The sequence below is a fragment of the Panthera tigris genome, chromosome X, assembly GCF_018350195.1.
Source record: "Panthera tigris isolate Pti1 chromosome X, P.tigris_Pti1_mat1.1, whole genome shotgun sequence".
Taxonomy (NCBI): Eukaryota; Metazoa; Chordata; class Mammalia; order Carnivora; family Felidae; genus Panthera; species Panthera tigris.
This window is the reverse complement of record NC_056677.1, coordinates 58074799-58094202: the sequence shown is the minus strand read 5'-3', so window position 1 is coordinate 58094202 and position 19404 is coordinate 58074799. Positions and strand designations below refer to the sequence as shown.

Below are 19404 nucleotides of genomic sequence, written 5' to 3'. Positions count from 1 at the left end.
TCAAGGCCTCCACTCACCCCCCCCCCCCCAATCCCAGGAGGTCTTGCAGCATCAAGCCCATACCCCTCCCCCTCCTCGCCAATCTTGCACCAATGAGGCATGGACGCCTCCACTCACCCGCCCAGCCCCCTCGACCCCAAGAGGTCTTGCAACCTGCCAAGACCTCTCCCCGCTCCCGCCAATCTTGCACCAATCAGGCATCGAGGCCTCCACTCACCCACTCACCCCCCCCCATTCAATCCCAGGAGGTCTTGCAGCATCAAGCCCATACCCCTCCCCCTCCTCGCTAATCCTGCACCAGTGAGGCATGGACGCCTCCACTCACCCGCCCAGCCCCCTCGACCCCAAGAGGTCTTGCAACCCGCCAAGACCTCTCCCCGCTCCCGCCAATCTTGCACCAATCAGGCATCAAGGCCTCCACTCACCCACTCACCCCCCCCCACTCAATCCCAGGAGGTCTTGCAGCATCAAGCCCATACCCCTCCCCCTCCTCGCCAATCTTGCACCAATGAGGCATGGACGCCTCCACTCACCCGCCCAGCCCCCTCGACCCCAAGAGGTCTTGCAACCCGCCAAGACCTCTCCCCGCTCCCGCCAATCTTGCACCAATCAGGCATCGAGGCCTCTACTCACCCACTCACCCCCCCCCATTCAATCCCAGGAGGTCTTGCAGCATCAAGCCCATACCCCTCCCCCTGCTCGCTAATCTTGCACCAATGAGGCATGGACGCCTCCACTCACCCGCCCAGCCCCCTCAACCCCAAGGTCTTGCAGCAACCTGCCAAGACCCCTCCCCCCTCCCGCCAATCTTGCAGCAATGAGGCATCAATGCCTCCATTCACCTGCCCAGCCTCCCCCCTCAGCCCCAGGAGGTCTTGCAGCAACAGGCCCAGACTCTGCCCCCCCCCCCCCCCCCCCCCCCCCCCCCCCCCCCCCCCCCCCCCCCCCCCCCCCCCCCCGCCAATCTTGCACCAATTAGGCATCAAGGCCTCCACTCATCCGCCTTCCCTCCAGCCACAGGTCTTGCAGCAAAAGGCCCGGACCCCTCCCCGCTGCTGCCAGTCTTGCACCAACCAGTCCTCAACACCTTACTCTCAGGTCTTACAGGCTCAGACCCCTTCCCCCTTCCACACCCTGCCAGGCTTGCACCATTCAAGCCTCAAAACCTCCACTCACCGGTGCCTCCAGCCCCTTCTATCCCCAGGGCTTACACCAACTGGGCCTCAAAATCTCCTACACCCCACTCGCCGCCGCTAGCAGATCAGGCATTGATCCTCCCCACACACACACACTCCTACCCACCCTCCATTTGCCCCCATTTCTACCCCCTGCTCTGACCTCAGCCCGCCTTCCCTGATCAGGCATCGAATGCCCCGATGCCCTAGCCAGCACGCCACCTCCCCCACCCCCACACCTCCACACCCCAGTGTCACCCAGCCAACCATTCTCAGGCCTAGGCGCTCCTCCGCAACAATTGTTCCCCTGTACAATCGCAGGCCACCTCCCCCAGGCCACTTCTCCCTCGGGCCCCCACTGGGATCCCTCAGGCCCCCGTTCCTCATCTTCACTTTAGCACAGTATAACAAGGCTTAAAATCGCTTCTTCCAAAAGCCTTTTTTAAAAGTGGAAACAGACAACATATTTTGCCGTAATCTCAGTCCCAAGGTTCATGGACAGTGTCCAGGGCATATGGCGGTCCTGGTTTTAAGCTCTCCTCAGCTAGGATGAGCTTCAAGATCGTTCCCGCTTCAGTACCCACCTCAGCCCCACCAAGCCTGCTACAGCCGCCTCTGGTGAAGCTGACTGTTGCTCACCTCCAACTAGTAGTGGATGGCGTGGGAACTCCGGAGCAACTGAGAAGCCAGGCGCAAGACTTTTTATAGGCTCAGGCTCGCTCCGCGGGAAGTGGGAAACTGACGTGTTGAGCTCCTCCCTGTACCCACCTATCACAGTGCGGTCACGCGGTTGAACTTCGTGGCTATGAACTCAAATTTGGCGCCCAGAGGCAATGCTTCCGGAGTCAGGTCTATCACTTCTACGGGTGCCACTTGTTTTGTCGTGAAAGCGCCATTTCATGCAGAGTTCAGGTCCCGGAGCCCGTTTCTGTAGTTTGCCGATCCCTAAAATGAGCATTTTGGGTGACCCGGGAGAACTGGGCTGAATATTCCCACAGAAGTTTCATCTGTGAGAACTTGGATAAGCAAGCCCCAGCTCCTTGCTTGCATCGCCCAAACCTCTAAGCCTGTTTGCCCACCCTCCAAACAACTCTGAGCTAGGAGGAAATGGGGGAAGGCCACCTAGACCCCTAGATAAGAGCAAGGCATTAATCCAACAGTGCCTGGCAACACCGGACGGTGACGTTTGTTTCCAGAACCCTCCAAACCCTGAAGATAGAGGGGTTGGTTACTTCAGGCTTTTTGGCACTTGCTCCAAACACACCGAGAAAAACATAAACTGGGCAAGTAAACGCTTTCTGGATGGTGCCCATTTCTCTGGCGGACACCCATACATTTCAGAATTTAAGCATTTAACCAACAGAATACAAATAAAACCTCCTTGCGTTTAAAGATATGAATAATATTATATTAATATTGATTTCATGCTGGGCACTGTTCCAAGTGTTCTATGTGGGTTTAATGCTTAAGACACCTTAAAAATAGGCAGTGTCAGCACTCCTTTTACAGGGATCCCCTGGCTGGAGAGTGGCAGACCTGGGATTCAAACTCCGGCAGCCCTGGTTCCAAAATCCAAACTCTTAAGCACTAAACTGCCTGCATGTATAAAGGTATTCTGAATGGATGGGTAACAAGTGACAAGGAGTTTATCATTAGAACCCTATCTCTACAACAAACTTGCAAGTTTACCTCTACAAGCCTCGTCTATAAAAAAAAAAAAAAACGGGGGTTACATAAAATGTGTCCCTTAGAAGTTTGGGCAAAGAACCAGAACGTTAGCTGTAGTTACTATGAAGAGGCATGTGCTTCAAGTAAAAAGTGGGTTAGGACTGGAATCGAATCATGTTACACAAGCTCATTCAGGACACACAACTCCTTTAGACTGAAGGCAGGAGAAACTGAAGTAGACTGAAAATAACCCAGGCAGATTCAAAACATACAGAAGAAGGTAGGGGTAAGAATGTTTATGAGTAGGCTACTGGACACCTTTCTGCCCCCACCACCTCTTAGGAAACACACACCAGACCATTTAGGGCTTTGAGAGTCACAACCCACAGAAAAGGGGGGGTGGCATAAATCAGCTGAAATTTATTTTTAATGTAAGCACTATGCCCAACCTGAGGCTTGAATGCACGACCCCAAGATCAAGAGTCACATGCTCTACCAACTGAGCCAGCCAGGTGCCCCTGAAATTTTATTGAAAAAAAACTCCCCATTTATTATCTCTGAGAAAACGGGCAGCTAAACAGCCTGCTTTGGTCCCTGATGCACCAATATCCTCCCTCATACCTGTGGCTGAGTTCAAATACCGAGCATGAATGAATGGTCCACACAAAGAGTAAGACTACAGCGACAGATGAAGCCAGAGCAGTTGTAAGCAAAACAACAACAAAAAAAAACATGAATGGGTGTGTTGGGAGTTACAGGCTCTGTCCTCATTGTAACGGGTCATAAACCAACCCCACCCCCTCTACCACACCTGAGAAAACTCTTAATATTGCAGCTACACTAGGGAAATCTGGTCCTTTTGTTGTTTGCAGCTGTTCACATGTAAGCTTCATCACTGGATGACCCAATTATTCTGTCCAACGCTCAATTTAACAGAACACAAAATACATCAGCCACATTAAGGGCAAATCATTCATTTATTGTTTAAGGATCGCAAGACAACATCTGGATTTCTGTAGCACAATTTAAATGTTTACTTTTTTGATAAAGCGGAGTATAATAGAAAAAACAATTAGTTTCCAATAATATCTATATCTCTATTCAGAATTAGGTCTTCCACAGACATGTTACCTGGAAACAAAAGCCGATTACAATAAGCAAAGCTTCGACCAGAGCGGCTACTTTTCGTGCCAGGAAAAAGTTCATCCCTATAGGAGGAATGATGTGCTATGTAAAATGGCTGTAAGGCCACAGCCTTGAGGGCACTGGAAGTATATTATCCTATTCCACATGAAGTAGTTTGGTGAATTTCAAACATCAGTTTATCTGCAACCATGCTGGCAACCTTTAACTGACCGTTCAATCATGTAAAAATAAATTAAATCCCTAAACTGATGTTTCTTGATTTACATTGTTAGAAGGTACACACAGTTCATTACCATGTAATTCTGGCAAGAATTACATTGGAGACTCCTTGCTCAGATTTTGGTTAACAGTAAGAATCTTTCAGAAATTCAAGTTCTTATTAATCAATAATTTGTCAACTAGGATACATTCAGGCATCAGCTGCAACTACAGAATAGGTGCACTGCCTCAGCGCTTTGGAAAGACATTATAATCTAGAACACTACTAGCAGACAAAAATTATCTGTTACTGGATAGCATGTAAGTACAGTACAGCAACACAAAACATATATTCATATGTTGGCTTGTTTAAGCCTCAAGCCCTCGATCCTTTGCTGAAATTCAATAATTTTATTCCTATGGTTTTTAAATACCAAGAACTCAAGCTCCAGGAGGGCTAAAGTCTAATTTGTACTCCAAACCAAGTAGCAGTGCAGTTTGCTACCACTGAGGCTGATCCGTACAGACTTCAAGTCCAGAAGACAGTTATTATATAATACCCTAGAAGGTCTGAAAAATAATTACTCATTTACACAGCTGGTCCTTCAGCTTTTTACCTATGTTTTCTGATGAACATTATTCAATGTACTGAAGAGAACTGTGACTTACTGATCAAATATGCGAATACTTATACTTACCTGGGATTTCATTTCTGCTGAAAGAAATAGGAAGAACAGGACTCACTTAAAAAAACAAACTTGAGAAAGGAAGGTAAAAATCTTATCACACACTATCACTTTTGGAAGCAGCATAGAGGGGCAGTCAAAGATAAAACACTGGTGAAATAGGTCAAAACTAGGCCCAAAAAATCTATATCATCATCATCATCAATGGCAGTACCACAACTACGCCTTGCATAATTATCACTCCTAAGAATTTTCATTTGGCACCAGATGACGTGTTTAAGAGAAACACTCTGGGATGTTTAAAATCAGACTTCGTTTCGTCAGCTGACTTACAGGAGAAATTTTAAAGTGGGGGAAGGGAAGAGAAGGAAATGGGAAACGGACCAGAAAAAAAAATGTTTAAGTCATCATCTAAACCAACAAAGCACTGATAGTTCCAAACATTAGGTCAGACACTAAAACGACTGATATAGGCTCAAGTGGTTTATAAAACCTATAAAAAGACTACACCAGCAAAGTCCCCGTTAATCTGTAGAGTTCAGAAACTAAAACAAGGGGCAACATTTTAGCTTAAAACCTTATCTCAAGAGAATCATATACACTTCACGTGAATAAAAATACCTGAAACCAAACATTTTTAAAAGCTCCAATACCCAAAATATAAAGAAAAAATTAATTCAGAAGACTTGATCAATCCATGGAATCACAAAACGGCTGGACAATCTCCATCTCCCCTCCACACTAACCATCCCATGGAAGACCAAAGGAGAGCAGACCTTCCAGACCTACGCACCACCTGATTGCTGCAAAATTCTGTGGAGATTCCTTGTGGGACAGCAGTTTCCCATCTCGTGTCTCTCCCTATCATGCAGGAAGCAAGTCTGGCTGTGCTATTCTATGATCATTTGTCACCCATCTGCAACATGATACTGTACAGTAAGTAAAAAGTACGTTCTCTAGTTCCCTTTCCCTGGAAAGTTGAGGCTCAGGTACAGGGGTAATCTCCTGTTCACACAGTCTTTATTTAGGCCGACTCAGTGACTTCAACAGGCTTAATCATGTGATCAGGTTTGTTGCCAGCTGCATAATGCTCCCACATCTGTAGATAGAGCCGCTCTAGTTCCATTGTGTATTGTTTGGTGTTGAACAGAGGGCTAGATATTCTCTGCTTCCAGACTTTGCCACGGATTTTCTTCAGGCTAGGCAAGAAAACAAAAAAGAACCAAGTTTTAAAATCAGAGCAGAAACTCAGAACTAGCCCTCATAAATACCTAGTTACCTCTGTGGTAAAATACATGACTGAACTTCACACAATTTTCTCTCCTGATTGGCCACCCTGACCTCAAGGTTGAAAAATTAAAGGATCACAACTAACATAATGCTAACACTTACAATCAAGTTTACCTCCATGTCCTCTGAAAATACTCAGCTCGTTCCTAAAGAAGTATATGCAAGAGACACCATGCTTTCCCCCGTCATCTCATTTCTATCTTTAAAATAAGGGCGCCGGGGTGGCTCAGTCGGTTAAGCGGCCGGCTTCGGCTCAGGTCATGATCTCGCGGTCCGTGAGTTCGAGCCCCGCGTCGGGCTCTGTGCTGACCGCTCAGAGCCTGGAGCCTGTTTCGGATTCTGTGTCTCCCTCTCTCTGACCCTCCCCCGTTCATGCTCTCTGTTTCAAAAATAAACGTCAAAAAATAAAATAAAATACAGAATTGGCAAGGACACGTGCCTACTCCTATGTATTACTGGTTAGAATGTACACTGCTTACCCTTTTGGTAAGCGATTTACCAATGTGTGTGTTAAGAAACTTAAATGGCCATAACCCTCTGACATATCATGAACACTTTTAAATCTATTCACAAGAAATAATCAGAGATGCAGGCAAACCTGGCCATGCAAAGATGTCCACTGAAGCATCATTTACAATAGCCAATGCCCAAACATATGAAGTATTCAATTTATGAATATCTTAATAAGAAAAATACCCTAAGGGATAAGAAATGTACTACATTTACTGCCATCATTTCCCACTTGTACATGAACTGTTTATTTCGATATTTAAAAAAAAAAAAAAAGTGTTCCAGGGCTTCTGAGTGGCTCAGTCGGTTAAGCATCCAACTCTTGACTTCAGCTCAGGTCATGATCTCACGGTTCATGAGTTTGAGCCGCGCACTAGGCTCTGCACCGATAGTGTGGAATCTGCTTAGGATTCTCTCTCCCTCTCTCTCTGTCCCTTCCCCACTTGCACATCCGGTCTCTAAATAAATAAATAAATAAAGAAACAAACAAACAAATTAAGTAAAAACATTTTAAAAAAGTGTTACGAATATCACCAAGACCATGGTTCTGCTCAGAGACAGGAAAAAAAAAAAGCAATTAATTCTTCTGGGAAAAAGGGAAAAGAATTCTCTACTCCTCTTCTAAAAATGTAATTTGTCACAAGATTCTTCTGTGGAGACAATTACTACTAGAGCAAGAAGCTGGACCACTCCTATACGTTTTTAAAAGCAATAAAAAAATTTCAATCTCTGTTGTGACAGAACTAGTACAATGCCTACACATTATCTGTTGGCCTCAACCCAACCATAATCGTATTAATGCTACCTTCCAGATAAAAGTACGTCAGTGCTCTATCTTATGTTTCTAAGTTCTGTATGTCACCAGGAGAATGATATGGTACATCCATACAATGAAATACTATTTGCCAATAAAAAAGAATGAAGTACTGATATAAGCCAGCATCATGGATAAACCTCACAATGGTATCCGTAAGTGAAAACAATTCAGAGTACAAACTGTACAGTTTCATTTATATAAGGCAAAACAAAGTTTTGATGGGGGGAAAAAAATCAGAACAGGCATAGTCTCTGAGGGTTGGTGTGGAGGATGAACTAACAAGGAACACGAGGGAACTTTCTGCAGTGAGGATAATGTTCTATATACTGTCATGGGTTTGGGTTATAAACGAATATCTCAAAACTCAAATTTAAAATTTGTATATTCCACTGTATATAAATTCTGCCTCAAAAAAAATAAGTATTAAACTCTAGTTAACAATGTCCATTCTGAAGAGTACGGATGTCTGCAATTCACTTCAAAATCAATCAAATAATATGGACTGCTAAATGGAGAGAGGAATAAATAGATGGGAAGATACATGATTAAGTATACAAAGATACTTTGTATCTTTGTTAGTGGTAAAATCTAGGCAGTAGGTAGAGAAGTGTTTACTATAAAATTGAAAAATTTTATAACAGAATGTTGGGAAAAAGTATTGTATGAAATCAACTAAGCTCTAAATTTTTTTTTTAAATACACTAAAAGATTTACTATAGTTATCTCTGGACTGAAGAACACCTATCTTACTTTTTTTAATGGCTGGATTCAAAATTTTCAACCATTTTTTTTAGATGTATATGATGTTCAATAGAGAAAATTTTTGAAAATAAATGCTTCATATCTTTTGAATGCTTACCAAGAACTTTTGTAAGTGCGTTACATGGAACGCCTTTTTTTAATCCTCAAGTCTCTGCAAGGTAGGTACTATCCTTCATCCCCATTTTGCAGATGGAAAAACCAAGGCACAGAGACTAAATTGCCCAAAGTCACAAAGCTCGTAAGTGGGAGAGCATGGATTCAAACCCAGGCAGTCTAATTCAAAGACGGTGCTTTTTTAAACTTCTCTAGAATATGCTACTTCTCGGAAAAACACAAAGAAAAAAATTACCCATAACACCCAAAGAAAAGCCTCATTTAAGAGAGAAACACTACTTCATTGTATGGCTAAAGCATCACTTATCTAAGCACCACCCCTCTAATTCCCACCCACTTGGGGCACTGAAGTTATGCTTTCCCCCACCCCCCGTTTATGCTACAGTGAAGATTTGGCCCTATTAGCGTCAAAGGTCTGGTTTTTGTTTTGTTTTTTTAAAACGCTCTTAAAATCTTCGAGGAAGGGTTATACCAACTTACTCACTGTATGAAATATATGAAAAAGCCAGCACCTCAGTGCTCCCTCAATGGTATCATATTAAAAATATTTTATTTTGTAGGCAAATAATGGGTATAACACAGTGTTATATCTATACTTCTACTACAGAGGTTGAAACGTTTTTCCTGTTAACCATTTGTATTTCCACTTCAGTGACTTGTCTGCTCATTTCCTTATTTACTTTCCTATTAAAGAATTTAAGATATAAATGGTCTTCAGTCTTTCTATAGCCAGGCTACTATTACTTGACATCAGAAACGAAAAAATTTTTCCCCCTCTTGCCTGCCTTTTAATTTTCTTGACTCACTTTTATCCAGCCATTTACCCTTTACATAGTAAAACCTATTGGCCACTGTGTTTACGAAAGTTTAGAAAGTTCTCTCATCTAGAGATCATACAACTAATCCACCTATTTCATATTAGCCTTCTTTAGTGATTTCATTTCCTAACACCTATATTCCCTCTAAATTTTCTGCATCTATCTCCTTTACCATGCAATTTGTTCATAGAAGTTTACTTACTATTCTAGATCCGTTCCTAGTTTCACAGCTATGTCTTCATATTCTTGTCTATTTTTAGCAATAAGCTCAAGACAACCTAAACAAGTGAGCTGGGAAGCTGCAACTCGAGAAGCAAGTGTCTCTCCTGTAATAAAAAAGGGAACAAACTGCATGTCTGAGAATGTAAACGGCAGTTATTGTTATTTATGTTAAGTATCCACACAATACAGAGGAGGAGAATGAAGCAAAGTGCTCAGACGTGAACAAAGCTCATTTATCATCTTGCCCTAAACGCTGTTTCTAGTACACAAATTTTCACCTAAAAATGTCTCCCCAGGGAGATTTTAAAAACAACAAGGAAAAGGGGCACCTGGGTGGCTCAGTCAATTAAGTGTCTGGCTCTTAGTTTCGGCTCAGGTCATGATCTCACGGTTTTGTGAGATCGAGTCCTGCATCGGGCTCTACAGCAACAGCACAAACCTGCTTGGGATTCTCCGTCTCCCTCTCTCTCTGCCCACTGGCCCCCACTCGCACTCTCTCTCAAAAGAAATAAACTTCTAAAGATATGTTAAAAGGAAATAAAAAATAAATAAAAAGAACAAGGAAGGGGCGCGCCTGGGTGGCTCAGTTGGTTAAGTGCCTGACTCTTGATTTCAGCTCAGGTCATGATCCCACGGTCCATGAGTTTGAGCCTTGCATCAGGCTCATGCTGACAGCATGGAGCCTGTTTGGGATTCTCTCTCCCTCATCCTCTCTCTCTCAAAATAAATAAACTGTAAAAAAATAAAATAAAAAGGACAAAGAAGATTCCTATGATTTATCAGCAACTCACCTGGCATAGTTACCATGGGTGTTCCTGCCCAAAGGACATCCATCCCCGTGGTGTGCCCATTACAGAGCGGAGTGTCCAGGCAGACATCAGCCAGCTGGCCTCTCCTGACATGCTCCTCTTTAGGAGCAACAGGTGAAAAAATGATACGGTTCTGGGGAAGGCCCATGTTTTGCGCATATTGTTGGATATTAGGTTCTCCTACTGCTGGAAAACGCAACAGCCACAGCACACTATTGGGAACCCGCTTCAGAATCTGAAAGGGGGAAATAAGAATAATTTTTAGTAGCAGCTCTACCCTTCTCAAGAAAGGCTCCCATAGAGCTCTAATAATTCTAGCAGTCTACTCTTGTCACCCACAGAGCAGCCTGTGAACTTTGTCTTTCCTTCATAGATGAATGAAATCAACTGAATCATACATTCCTGTTCTGCTTAGCTGTCCCCAGAGTTCAAAGAAAGAGAAGACTGATGTAAGACACAAAACAAGTTACTAATTGGCAAAATCTGAGGCAGCTGTGTCCTGTGGGAATTGTTACTGGCAATGATTTTTGTCGATGAGATAGAAATTTTCCATTTCAAATTTTAAATCCCCCACCATGACACAACAAAGTCAGCTCACACTTGCCTAACTTTATGTGCTTAATCAAGATTAGGTGTCAGCAGACTTTCTGTAAAGGACCAGAGAGCAAATACTTTCGGCTTTGCAGCCACATGGACTCTGTTATAACTGCTTGATTCTGCCCTTGTCACTGGAAAACAGCCATAGACAATATGCAAACAAGCTTGTGTGTCAATAAAATTTTATTTACAAAAACAGGCAGTGTGCTGGATTTGGTCCACAGGCCACAGTCTTGCCAACTCCTGATTTAGATCTACACCTATTCAATGTTACCACACAAGTTTACCATCCCTTCCCTGAAAGATAGGAGTCAGATTTCAGGATACTTCAGATTTTAAAAAGGCAGTACAGTACATATGTATAATACCCTCAGCAGCAACTCCCTATAAACAAACACACTAGTACCTCTGCACTGAGATGTAGGAATATTCATATTAATTGGAATATATAAAAGACCAAAAAGCAGCCTAACATCAGTTTAGGGCAGGTGTGCTATCAAATAAATTTGCCATAAACTTTTGAAAAAGCTGTTAGTTTTTGGATTTTTTTGAACACTTGCAACTAAAGATTAAGGGATAGTAAGCCTGTACTCATCGGCTTCCTCTTCCACCCACACCTTTCCTTTTAAACACACACACACACACACACACAATCTCATATTTTAGCTCTATATAAGAGCCAGTTATATTAAAGTTTAAAACTTTCAGGGGTCCTGTTTGTGCAAACTGGTCTGATGAATGGACAGGTAATGGCATAAATCAATTCCTTCCTGGTTATGACTCTACAGTATTGCAAGAATATTAAGTATGGGCAGATGTACACCTTTGCTATCAGTTTAGACCATGGGCTGGCAAACTAGAACCTGGAAGCCAAATCTGGCATGTTGCCATTTTTGGTAAATAAAACTTTATTGGAACACACCTACACTCACTCATACATTTACACAATGTTTAATGGTGTTTTCCTGCTCCAATGGCAGAGTTCAGCAAATGTTAACAGGGTATGGACTGCAAAACCAAAAATATATACAAGATGGCCCTTTAAGAAAAAGTGTGATCCCTGGTGCTGAATACATAAATTATAAAGGCTCATACTGTAATATTTAGACGCTGGAAAGAGAAATCAAAAACGTCTGAAAAACCTACTCTTTTCAACATTTTAGAAATGAGCACAACAGCTCCTGAATAGGGATAGAGGGCAGCCTCAGCGAAACGGCCTACATAATAATCTTTAGTAGTCTCTAGACATGAATGACGAATCTACGCATACTCACGTTTGCCCACATCTGCAGAGTAGAAGGGTCAATTTTGTATAACTGATTAAAATTACAGTACACGATGGCATCTTCTGGTAACCCATACTGGGAACGGGTGGTTACAATAATGGTACGAGGAACCTCCTCTCCAGTGGCAGCTTTATTGTTGATCTAGAACAAGAAAAACAACATGATTACGTTTACAGTCAGCACAGTCTCAAATGACATAATACTCTACGTGGAAAACCTGAAAGACTCCACCAAAAAACTGTTAGAACTAATACATGTATTCAGCAAAGTCACAGGATAAAAAAATCAACGTACAGAAATCTGTGGCAGTTCTATACACCAATAATGAAGCATAAGAGAAATCCAAGGAATCAATCCCATTTACAATAATAGTAAAAACCATAAAATACCTAAGAATAAACCTAAGCAAAGAGGTAAAAGATCTGTATGCTGGGGGTGCGGCGCCTGGGTGGCTCTGTTGGTTGAGCATCCTACTTCAGCTCAGGTCATGATTTCGTGGTTCTTGGTTTCTAGCCCGGTATCGGGCTCTGTGCTGACAGCTCAAAGATTGGAGTCTGCTTCAGATTCTGTGTGTCTCCCTCTCTGCCCCTCTCCTGCTCATGCACTATTAAAAATGAATAAACGTTAAAAAAAAAATCTATATGTTGAAAACTACAAAAAGCTTATGAAAGAGACTGAAGACGACACAAAAAATAGAAAAACATGCCATGTTCACGGATTGGAAGAATATTCTTAAAATGTCAATACTACCCAAAGCAATCTACACATTCAATGCAATCCTTGTCAAAATACCAGCATTCTTCACAGAGGTAGAACAAACAATTCTAAAATGTGTATGGAACCAGAAAAGACCCTGAATAGCCAAAGCAATGTTGAGAAAGAAAACCAAAGTTGGAGGCATCACAATTCTGGACTTCAAGCTGTATTACAAAGCTGTAATCATCAAGACAGTATGGTACTGGCACAAAAACAGACACATAGATCAATGGAACAGAATAGGAAACCCAGAAATGGACCCACAAAAGTGTGGTCAGCTAATCTTCAACAAAGCAGGAAAGAGTACCCAGTGGAATAAAGACAGTCTCTTCAGCAAATGGTGCTGGGAAAACTGGATGGCGACATGCAGAAGAATGAACCTAAACCACTTTCATACACCATACACAAAAAATAAACTCAAAATAGATGAAAGACCTAAATGTGAGACAGGAAACCATCAAAATCCTATGGAGAAAACAGGCAAAAAACCTCTTTGACCTTGGCTGCAGCAACTTCTTATTTGACATGTCTCTGGAGGCAAGGGAAACGAAAGCAAACATGAACTACTGGGACCTCAAGATAAAAAGCTTCTGCACAGTGAAGGAAACAATCAGCAAAACTAAAAGGCAACTGACTGAATGGGAGAAGATATTTGCAAATAACATATCTGATAAAGGGTTAGTGTCCAAAAAGCTATAAAGAACTTGCCAACCTCAACACCCAAAAAACAAATAATCCTGTGAAGAAATGGGCACAAGACATGAACACTTTTCCAAAGACATCCAGGTGGCTAACAGACACATGAAAAGATGCTCAACCTCACTCATCGTCAGGGAAATACAAATCAAATCCACAAGGAAATACCACCTCACACCTGTCAGAGTGACTAACATTAACGACTCAAGAAACAAAAGATGTTGGCAAGGATCTGGAGAAAACACTTTTGCACTTCTGGTGGGAATACAAACTGGTAGAGCCACTTGGAAAACAGTATGGAGGTTCCTCAAAAAAACTAAAAATAGAGCCACCCTATGACTCAACAATAGTACTACTAGGTATTTATCCAAAGGAGACAAAAATGTTGAATTGAAGGGCCACATGCACCCCAATGTTTATAGCAGCGCTATCAACAATATCCAAATTATGAAAAGAGCCCAAATGTCCATCAACTGATGAATGGATAAAGAAGATAAGGCACATGTATACATACCCTGGAATATTCAGCAATCAAAAGGAATGAAATCTTGCCATTTGCCACAACATGGATAGAACTAGGATGCATTTATTATGCTAAATGAAGTCAGAAGGTAAATATCATTATGATTTCACTCATACGTGGAATTTAAGAAACCAAACAGATAAACATAGGGGAAAGGAAGGAAAATAAGATAAAAACAGAGAGGGAGGCAAACCATAAGAGACTCTTATTTTTTAAGTTTATTTATTTATTTTGAGAGAGAGGTGAAGAAAAAATCCCAAGCAGGCTCTGTGCCATCAGCAGAGCTCGATATGGGGCTCAATCCCACGAACCATGAGATCATGACCTGAGCCAAGATCAAGAGTCAGATGCGTAAATGACTGAGCCACCCAGGTACCCCAAGAAAGTCTTAAATACAGAGAACAGGGTTGCTGGAGGGGTACTGGGGCGGGGGGGGGGGGGGAATGAGCACTGGGTGTCATATGTAAGTGATGAAACACTAAATTCTACTCCTGAAACCATTATTACGTTATATGTTAACTTGGGTTTAAATTAAAAAATAGAAATTTTTAGAAAGTCAGAATAGTCTGGCATTTTTTAATTAATAAAGATTCCTTAAGATGCCAAAAAGTATAATCCTTGAAAGTCATGTCATTTCAAGTATGAGAAAATATCCATGACATATTAAGTTAAAAAAAAAACAAAACCTTACAGCATTATCTTAATTGGGAGCAGTGAGGACTACACCTTGAAACTTACCACTCAAGCCAAAAAGTTCTTTTCAAAACCCTATTAATTCAAAAGCAAGTTTTTGCTCACTTTAATAAATGAAATGTCCTTTTCTAAATCACACCCACCCTTGAAGGCTAAATTTAAATCATTCCTCCAAATGATCTCTACTGTGTCTCCTCACATTGATCACCACTATTTCTAAGTATGTACACATTTATAATCTTACAATTCCCACACATCTGGGTACTATCTTCCATTATGTAACTATTCCAGGTGTGTATGGACATTTCATACATTTGGGCATTGTGCTCTACACTCAAAATTCTTTGTCCCTGTGAATGTCAAGAACTACACACACACACACACACACACACACACACACACACACACACACACACACACACACACACACAGTTTTTCTTGAGTCAAACAGGTCTGTCCTATTGCTCCAAAGGACAGGTAACCAGAGTAAGAAAAAACACACCCCTGCTGGTTTAGCCCAATATTAATTCCTTTATCTTAACAGGAGCTGGCCTGAGAGTAAAGAGCTCATTTTGAGCACCCTTGGTATGAAATGTTATACCAATAAAACTGTTAACTCCTTGCCTTCTAATATCTTGACAGCGCTACCTATTCACTTATTCAAACATGCAATATATATTTATTGAACAAATACTACATTACTGTGGCTAAGACATGGGCCCTAAAGTAATTGAACTCAGTGGAGAATAAATACAAACACAGAGAATTATAACATGTTGTGCTGCATGTAAAAATATAACCCAAACATTAAAGAAACAGAACAGATAGGTACCAATGGAACGGGAAAGGTGAGATTAATGATAAGGACAGGAATGGATTCCTGGAGAAGCTGCCTGAACTGAAAGTCTTAAAAAGTAGAGAGATTTAACTAGGGAAAGATTGAGTTACAGAAGAAATTGTATGAAGTCTACAGATAGTTCACCATTTTTAAGAGGAAAGCCACAGATAGGAAACAGTAAGATACTGTTAATACAGTAGACCCTCATTAAGTGACCAGCTGGCTGAATCCAACAGACATTTAAAATAAGACAAAGCTATAGAAGATACCAATTTCCACTGAACTTTTATTTCCTCTCCTATAAAACAGGGATAATGATGCTTATACCTCCTGGAGTTAGGAGATTTAAAGGAGACAAATGAATAGTTGGTGGTACATATTACATTCTATTTGTCTCTTCTCACCTGGGTAGTTGCTAGTCCATTGCTAATACTGAATCCATTAATTGTTATCTGGATTTGCCCTCTGTTAATCATTTCAATAACTGCTTCTGCAATAGTATTCATAGGAATAACAGGCATATTAAGAGCTGTATTACTGCTGTCCCCATTGTCTCCTCCATCAGGACATTTCATCTTTAAGAAAAACAACAAAATGTATCATTAGGGAAAAGATCCCAAATGCAGATAACTTTATTTCAATGACAGTATTGACCAGGTTCTGACCTTGACAATTTTCACATCTGGCAGACTATCAAGAAATGCTTTGAGGTCGATGCCATTCAGAACAATCCGATTGTCATAAATGTGCCCATTGGACTTAAAATCAATGACTGCTTTTTTCTAATAAAAAAAAAAAAGTTTGAGACACGTATCTTTTAGGATGCATAGAGACAACAGCAAGGAAACAAGTGACTACAGTTCTTTGCAATTCCCACATAGCACTGTTTTTCTACCTACCTTCAAGTGAGGGAACATATTGGCATGATCACCAATAAAAAATGTATGTGGCATATAAGCCAGTTTCTCGGAATACTGCTCAGCAACTTCAGCTGGAGAAGTTTCCTGATCAGTGATGATATAATCCATGAAAAGCGCACCACTAGTCCCAGGGTATCCCAGCCACATTGCCTAAAAGAAAGAAAAAAATAGGCCAAAAACTAAAAACCTTCCATAGGAGTCCTAAATTAAATTAGTAAAGAAACAAACAAGGAGGGCTGACTTCTTTAGCCAAGAGTAATCAAGTAATATTTTAGTCTAACCTTCTAAGTGCTAAAATGTTTTTCTGATTTACAAGACAGAACCGTTTGTACCCAAGTATGAATTGCAAGTTTCCACACACATGTACCTGTGGGCATTGTATTCTACACTCAGAATTCTTTGTCCCTGTGCATTTCAAGAACTATTCTTTGTTCATTTTATTTTAGAGAAAGTGCAAGGAGGGTAAAGGGGCACAGGAAGAGGGGAAATAGGGGGAGAAGAGGAGGAGAGGGGAGAAGGGAGGGGGAGGGGGAGAGGGAGGGGGGGAGAGGGGGGGAGAGGGAGGGAGAGAGAGGCAGAGGGAGAGAAAGAGGGAGGAGGAGGGCAGGGGGAGGGAGGGGGGGAGAGAGAGAGAGAGAGAGAATGAATATGAATGAATGAATGAATGAATGAATGAATATATGAAAATCTCAAGCAGGCTCCATGCTCAGCATGCTCAGCATGGAGCCTGACACATGGCTTGATCCCATGACCCTAGGATCACAACCTGAGCCAAAATTAACAGTCAGACACTCAAGCCCCTATACTTTTATTCTTATGCCAAGCATGTTTCAAATGTTTCAAATGCCAGAAAAACGGGGGCGGAGGACGACCCACATCACTGTCTTTTCAGTTCAATGAACACTGTGAGCAATTATCACGAACTTCTTTACCTGAATAGGAGCAGGCCTGAGAGCAAAGAGTTCATTACGAGCACCCTTGGTATAACCATTCATATTTACGAGGATGTGTATACCATCCTGATGGATTCGATCAGCAGCTTTTCCATTGCAGGGAATCTATGGAATAAAAAAAGAACTCACTATGTATAATCTCAAACTAATTCCATTAGTTTTATTTTTCTTTGAGAGCAAGCACAGGAGCATGAGCGGGGGAGGGAGAGAGAAAATGAATTTTTTTTTTTTTTAATTTCTTTTAACGTTTATTTTTCAGACAGAGAGAGACAGAGCATGAATGGGGGAGGGTCAGAGAGAGGGAGACACAGAATCTGAAACAGGCTCCAGGCTCCAAGCTGTCAGCACAGAGCCCGACGCGGGGCTCGAACTCACGGACCATGAGATCATGACCTGAGCCGAAGCCGGCCGCTCAACTGACTGAGCCACACAGGCGCCCCGAGAAAATGAATCTTAAGCAGGCTCCACACCCAGCAGAGCTTGATGCAGGGCTTGATCTCAAGTCAGATCTCACAACTGTGTAATCATGACCTGAGCCGAAATCAAGAGTCAAACACTTGGGACGCCTGGGTGGCTCAGTCGGTTAAGTGTATGACTTCAGCTCAGGTCATGATCTACTGGCTCGTGGGTTTGAGCCCTGCGTGGGGCTCTGTGCTGACAGCTCAGAGCCTGGAGCCTGCTTCAGAGTCTGTGTCTCCCTCTCTCTCTGCCCCTCCCCCACTCATGCTCTCTCTCTCAAAAATAAATAAATGTTAAAAAAAAATAAAAAATGGGGCGCCTGGGTGGCGCAGTCGGTTAAGCGTCCGACTTCAGCCAGGTCACGATCTCGCGGTCCGTGAGTTTGAGCCCCGCGTCAGGCTCTGGGCTGATGGCTCGGAGCCTGGAGCCTGTTTCCGATTCTGTGTCTCCCTCTCTCTCTGCCCCTCCCCCGTTCATGCTGTCTCTCTCTGTCCCAAAAATAAATAAAAAACGTTTAAAAAAAAAATTTAAATAAATAAATAAATAAATAAATAAATAAAAAATAAAAAATAAATAGTCAAATGCTTAACTAACTGAACCACCCAGGAGCCCCTCAAACTAATTCAATTCGTTTTAATGGCATCAAATAAAATTCAGAGTCATAGATGCAAAACAGAACAACACAAGTTACATTAATGCAGGGTAAAAATGTGGTTAAGTGCCCTTAAAATGGGCCCAAAACATTACAGAAACAATACAGAGGAAAGAGAGTTTACTTCTACACTGAACGTATGAATAACAAGGCTTCATAGAGAAGCTGGCATTTGAAATGGGTCTTCAAAGATGGGAAGGAGTTTGAGGCAGTTGGACAGAATAGAATCTCGACACGAGAAAAGTATGAATTAATCAGAGTCAAGTGCATGGTAGATTTAAAAAAAAAATGGTGTGTAGATCACTGCTATTTGGTACAGGGTATACATGAGGGGAAATGGTGGGTGAAAAGTATTGGCCAACAAGGTTGTGCTCAGACTCAGAAAGACTGTGAAGGCCATGCTGAAGAGTTTAGACTTCAGTCAATAAGCAGTGAGCCCCTGAACATCTCAGAAGTGGAAGGCAGTATGCTTCTTGGTCCCATAGCAACAGCTACACTGCCAAAGATGTTAGTACATATTATTTAAATGACAAGAATCTCAAAACCCTTCTGCTGGGTATCAATGACTCATACGTGAATTACTAGATATATTCTACAATGCATATCTCTATTAGTCACCAAAGTGGCCAACAGAGTCTGAATAAAAAACTCAAGACTCAGCAAATTAATTCCTCCACAAGTTTCAATCTTTTTTTAAATATTTATTTGAGAGCCTGTGTGCACAAGCAGGGGAGGGGCAGGGAGAGAGAGGAAGAGAGAATCTCAAGCGGGCTCCTGGTTGTCAGCACAGAGCCGGACATGGGGCTCAATGTCACA

The 19404-nt window shown here is 42.0% G+C and overlaps 1 protein-coding gene across 2 annotated transcripts in view; it reads right to left on the bottom strand.

The window, feature by feature from the left end:
* Nucleotides 1-3801: 3801 nt before the first annotated feature.
* OGT (O-linked N-acetylglucosamine (GlcNAc) transferase) overlaps nt 3802-19404 on the bottom strand; it is a 36551-nt gene continuing 20948 nt past the window's right edge. For both annotated transcript variants that reach the window (XM_007089115.3, XM_007089116.3), the window contains exons 15-22: nt 17457-17582; nt 16504-16674; nt 16270-16386; nt 16009-16179; nt 12087-12239; nt 10198-10450; nt 9387-9510; nt 3802-6072 (exon numbers count right to left, since the gene is read on the bottom strand). In XM_007089115.3, the coding sequence (XP_007089177.2) occupies nt 5898-6072; nt 9387-9510; nt 10198-10450; nt 12087-12239; nt 16009-16179; nt 16270-16386; nt 16504-16674; nt 17457-17582 (1290 nt within the window). In that variant the 3' untranslated portion in view covers nt 3802-5897. The remainder of the gene's footprint in view (nt 6073-9386; nt 9511-10197; nt 10451-12086; nt 12240-16008; nt 16180-16269; nt 16387-16503; nt 16675-17456; nt 17583-19404) is intronic.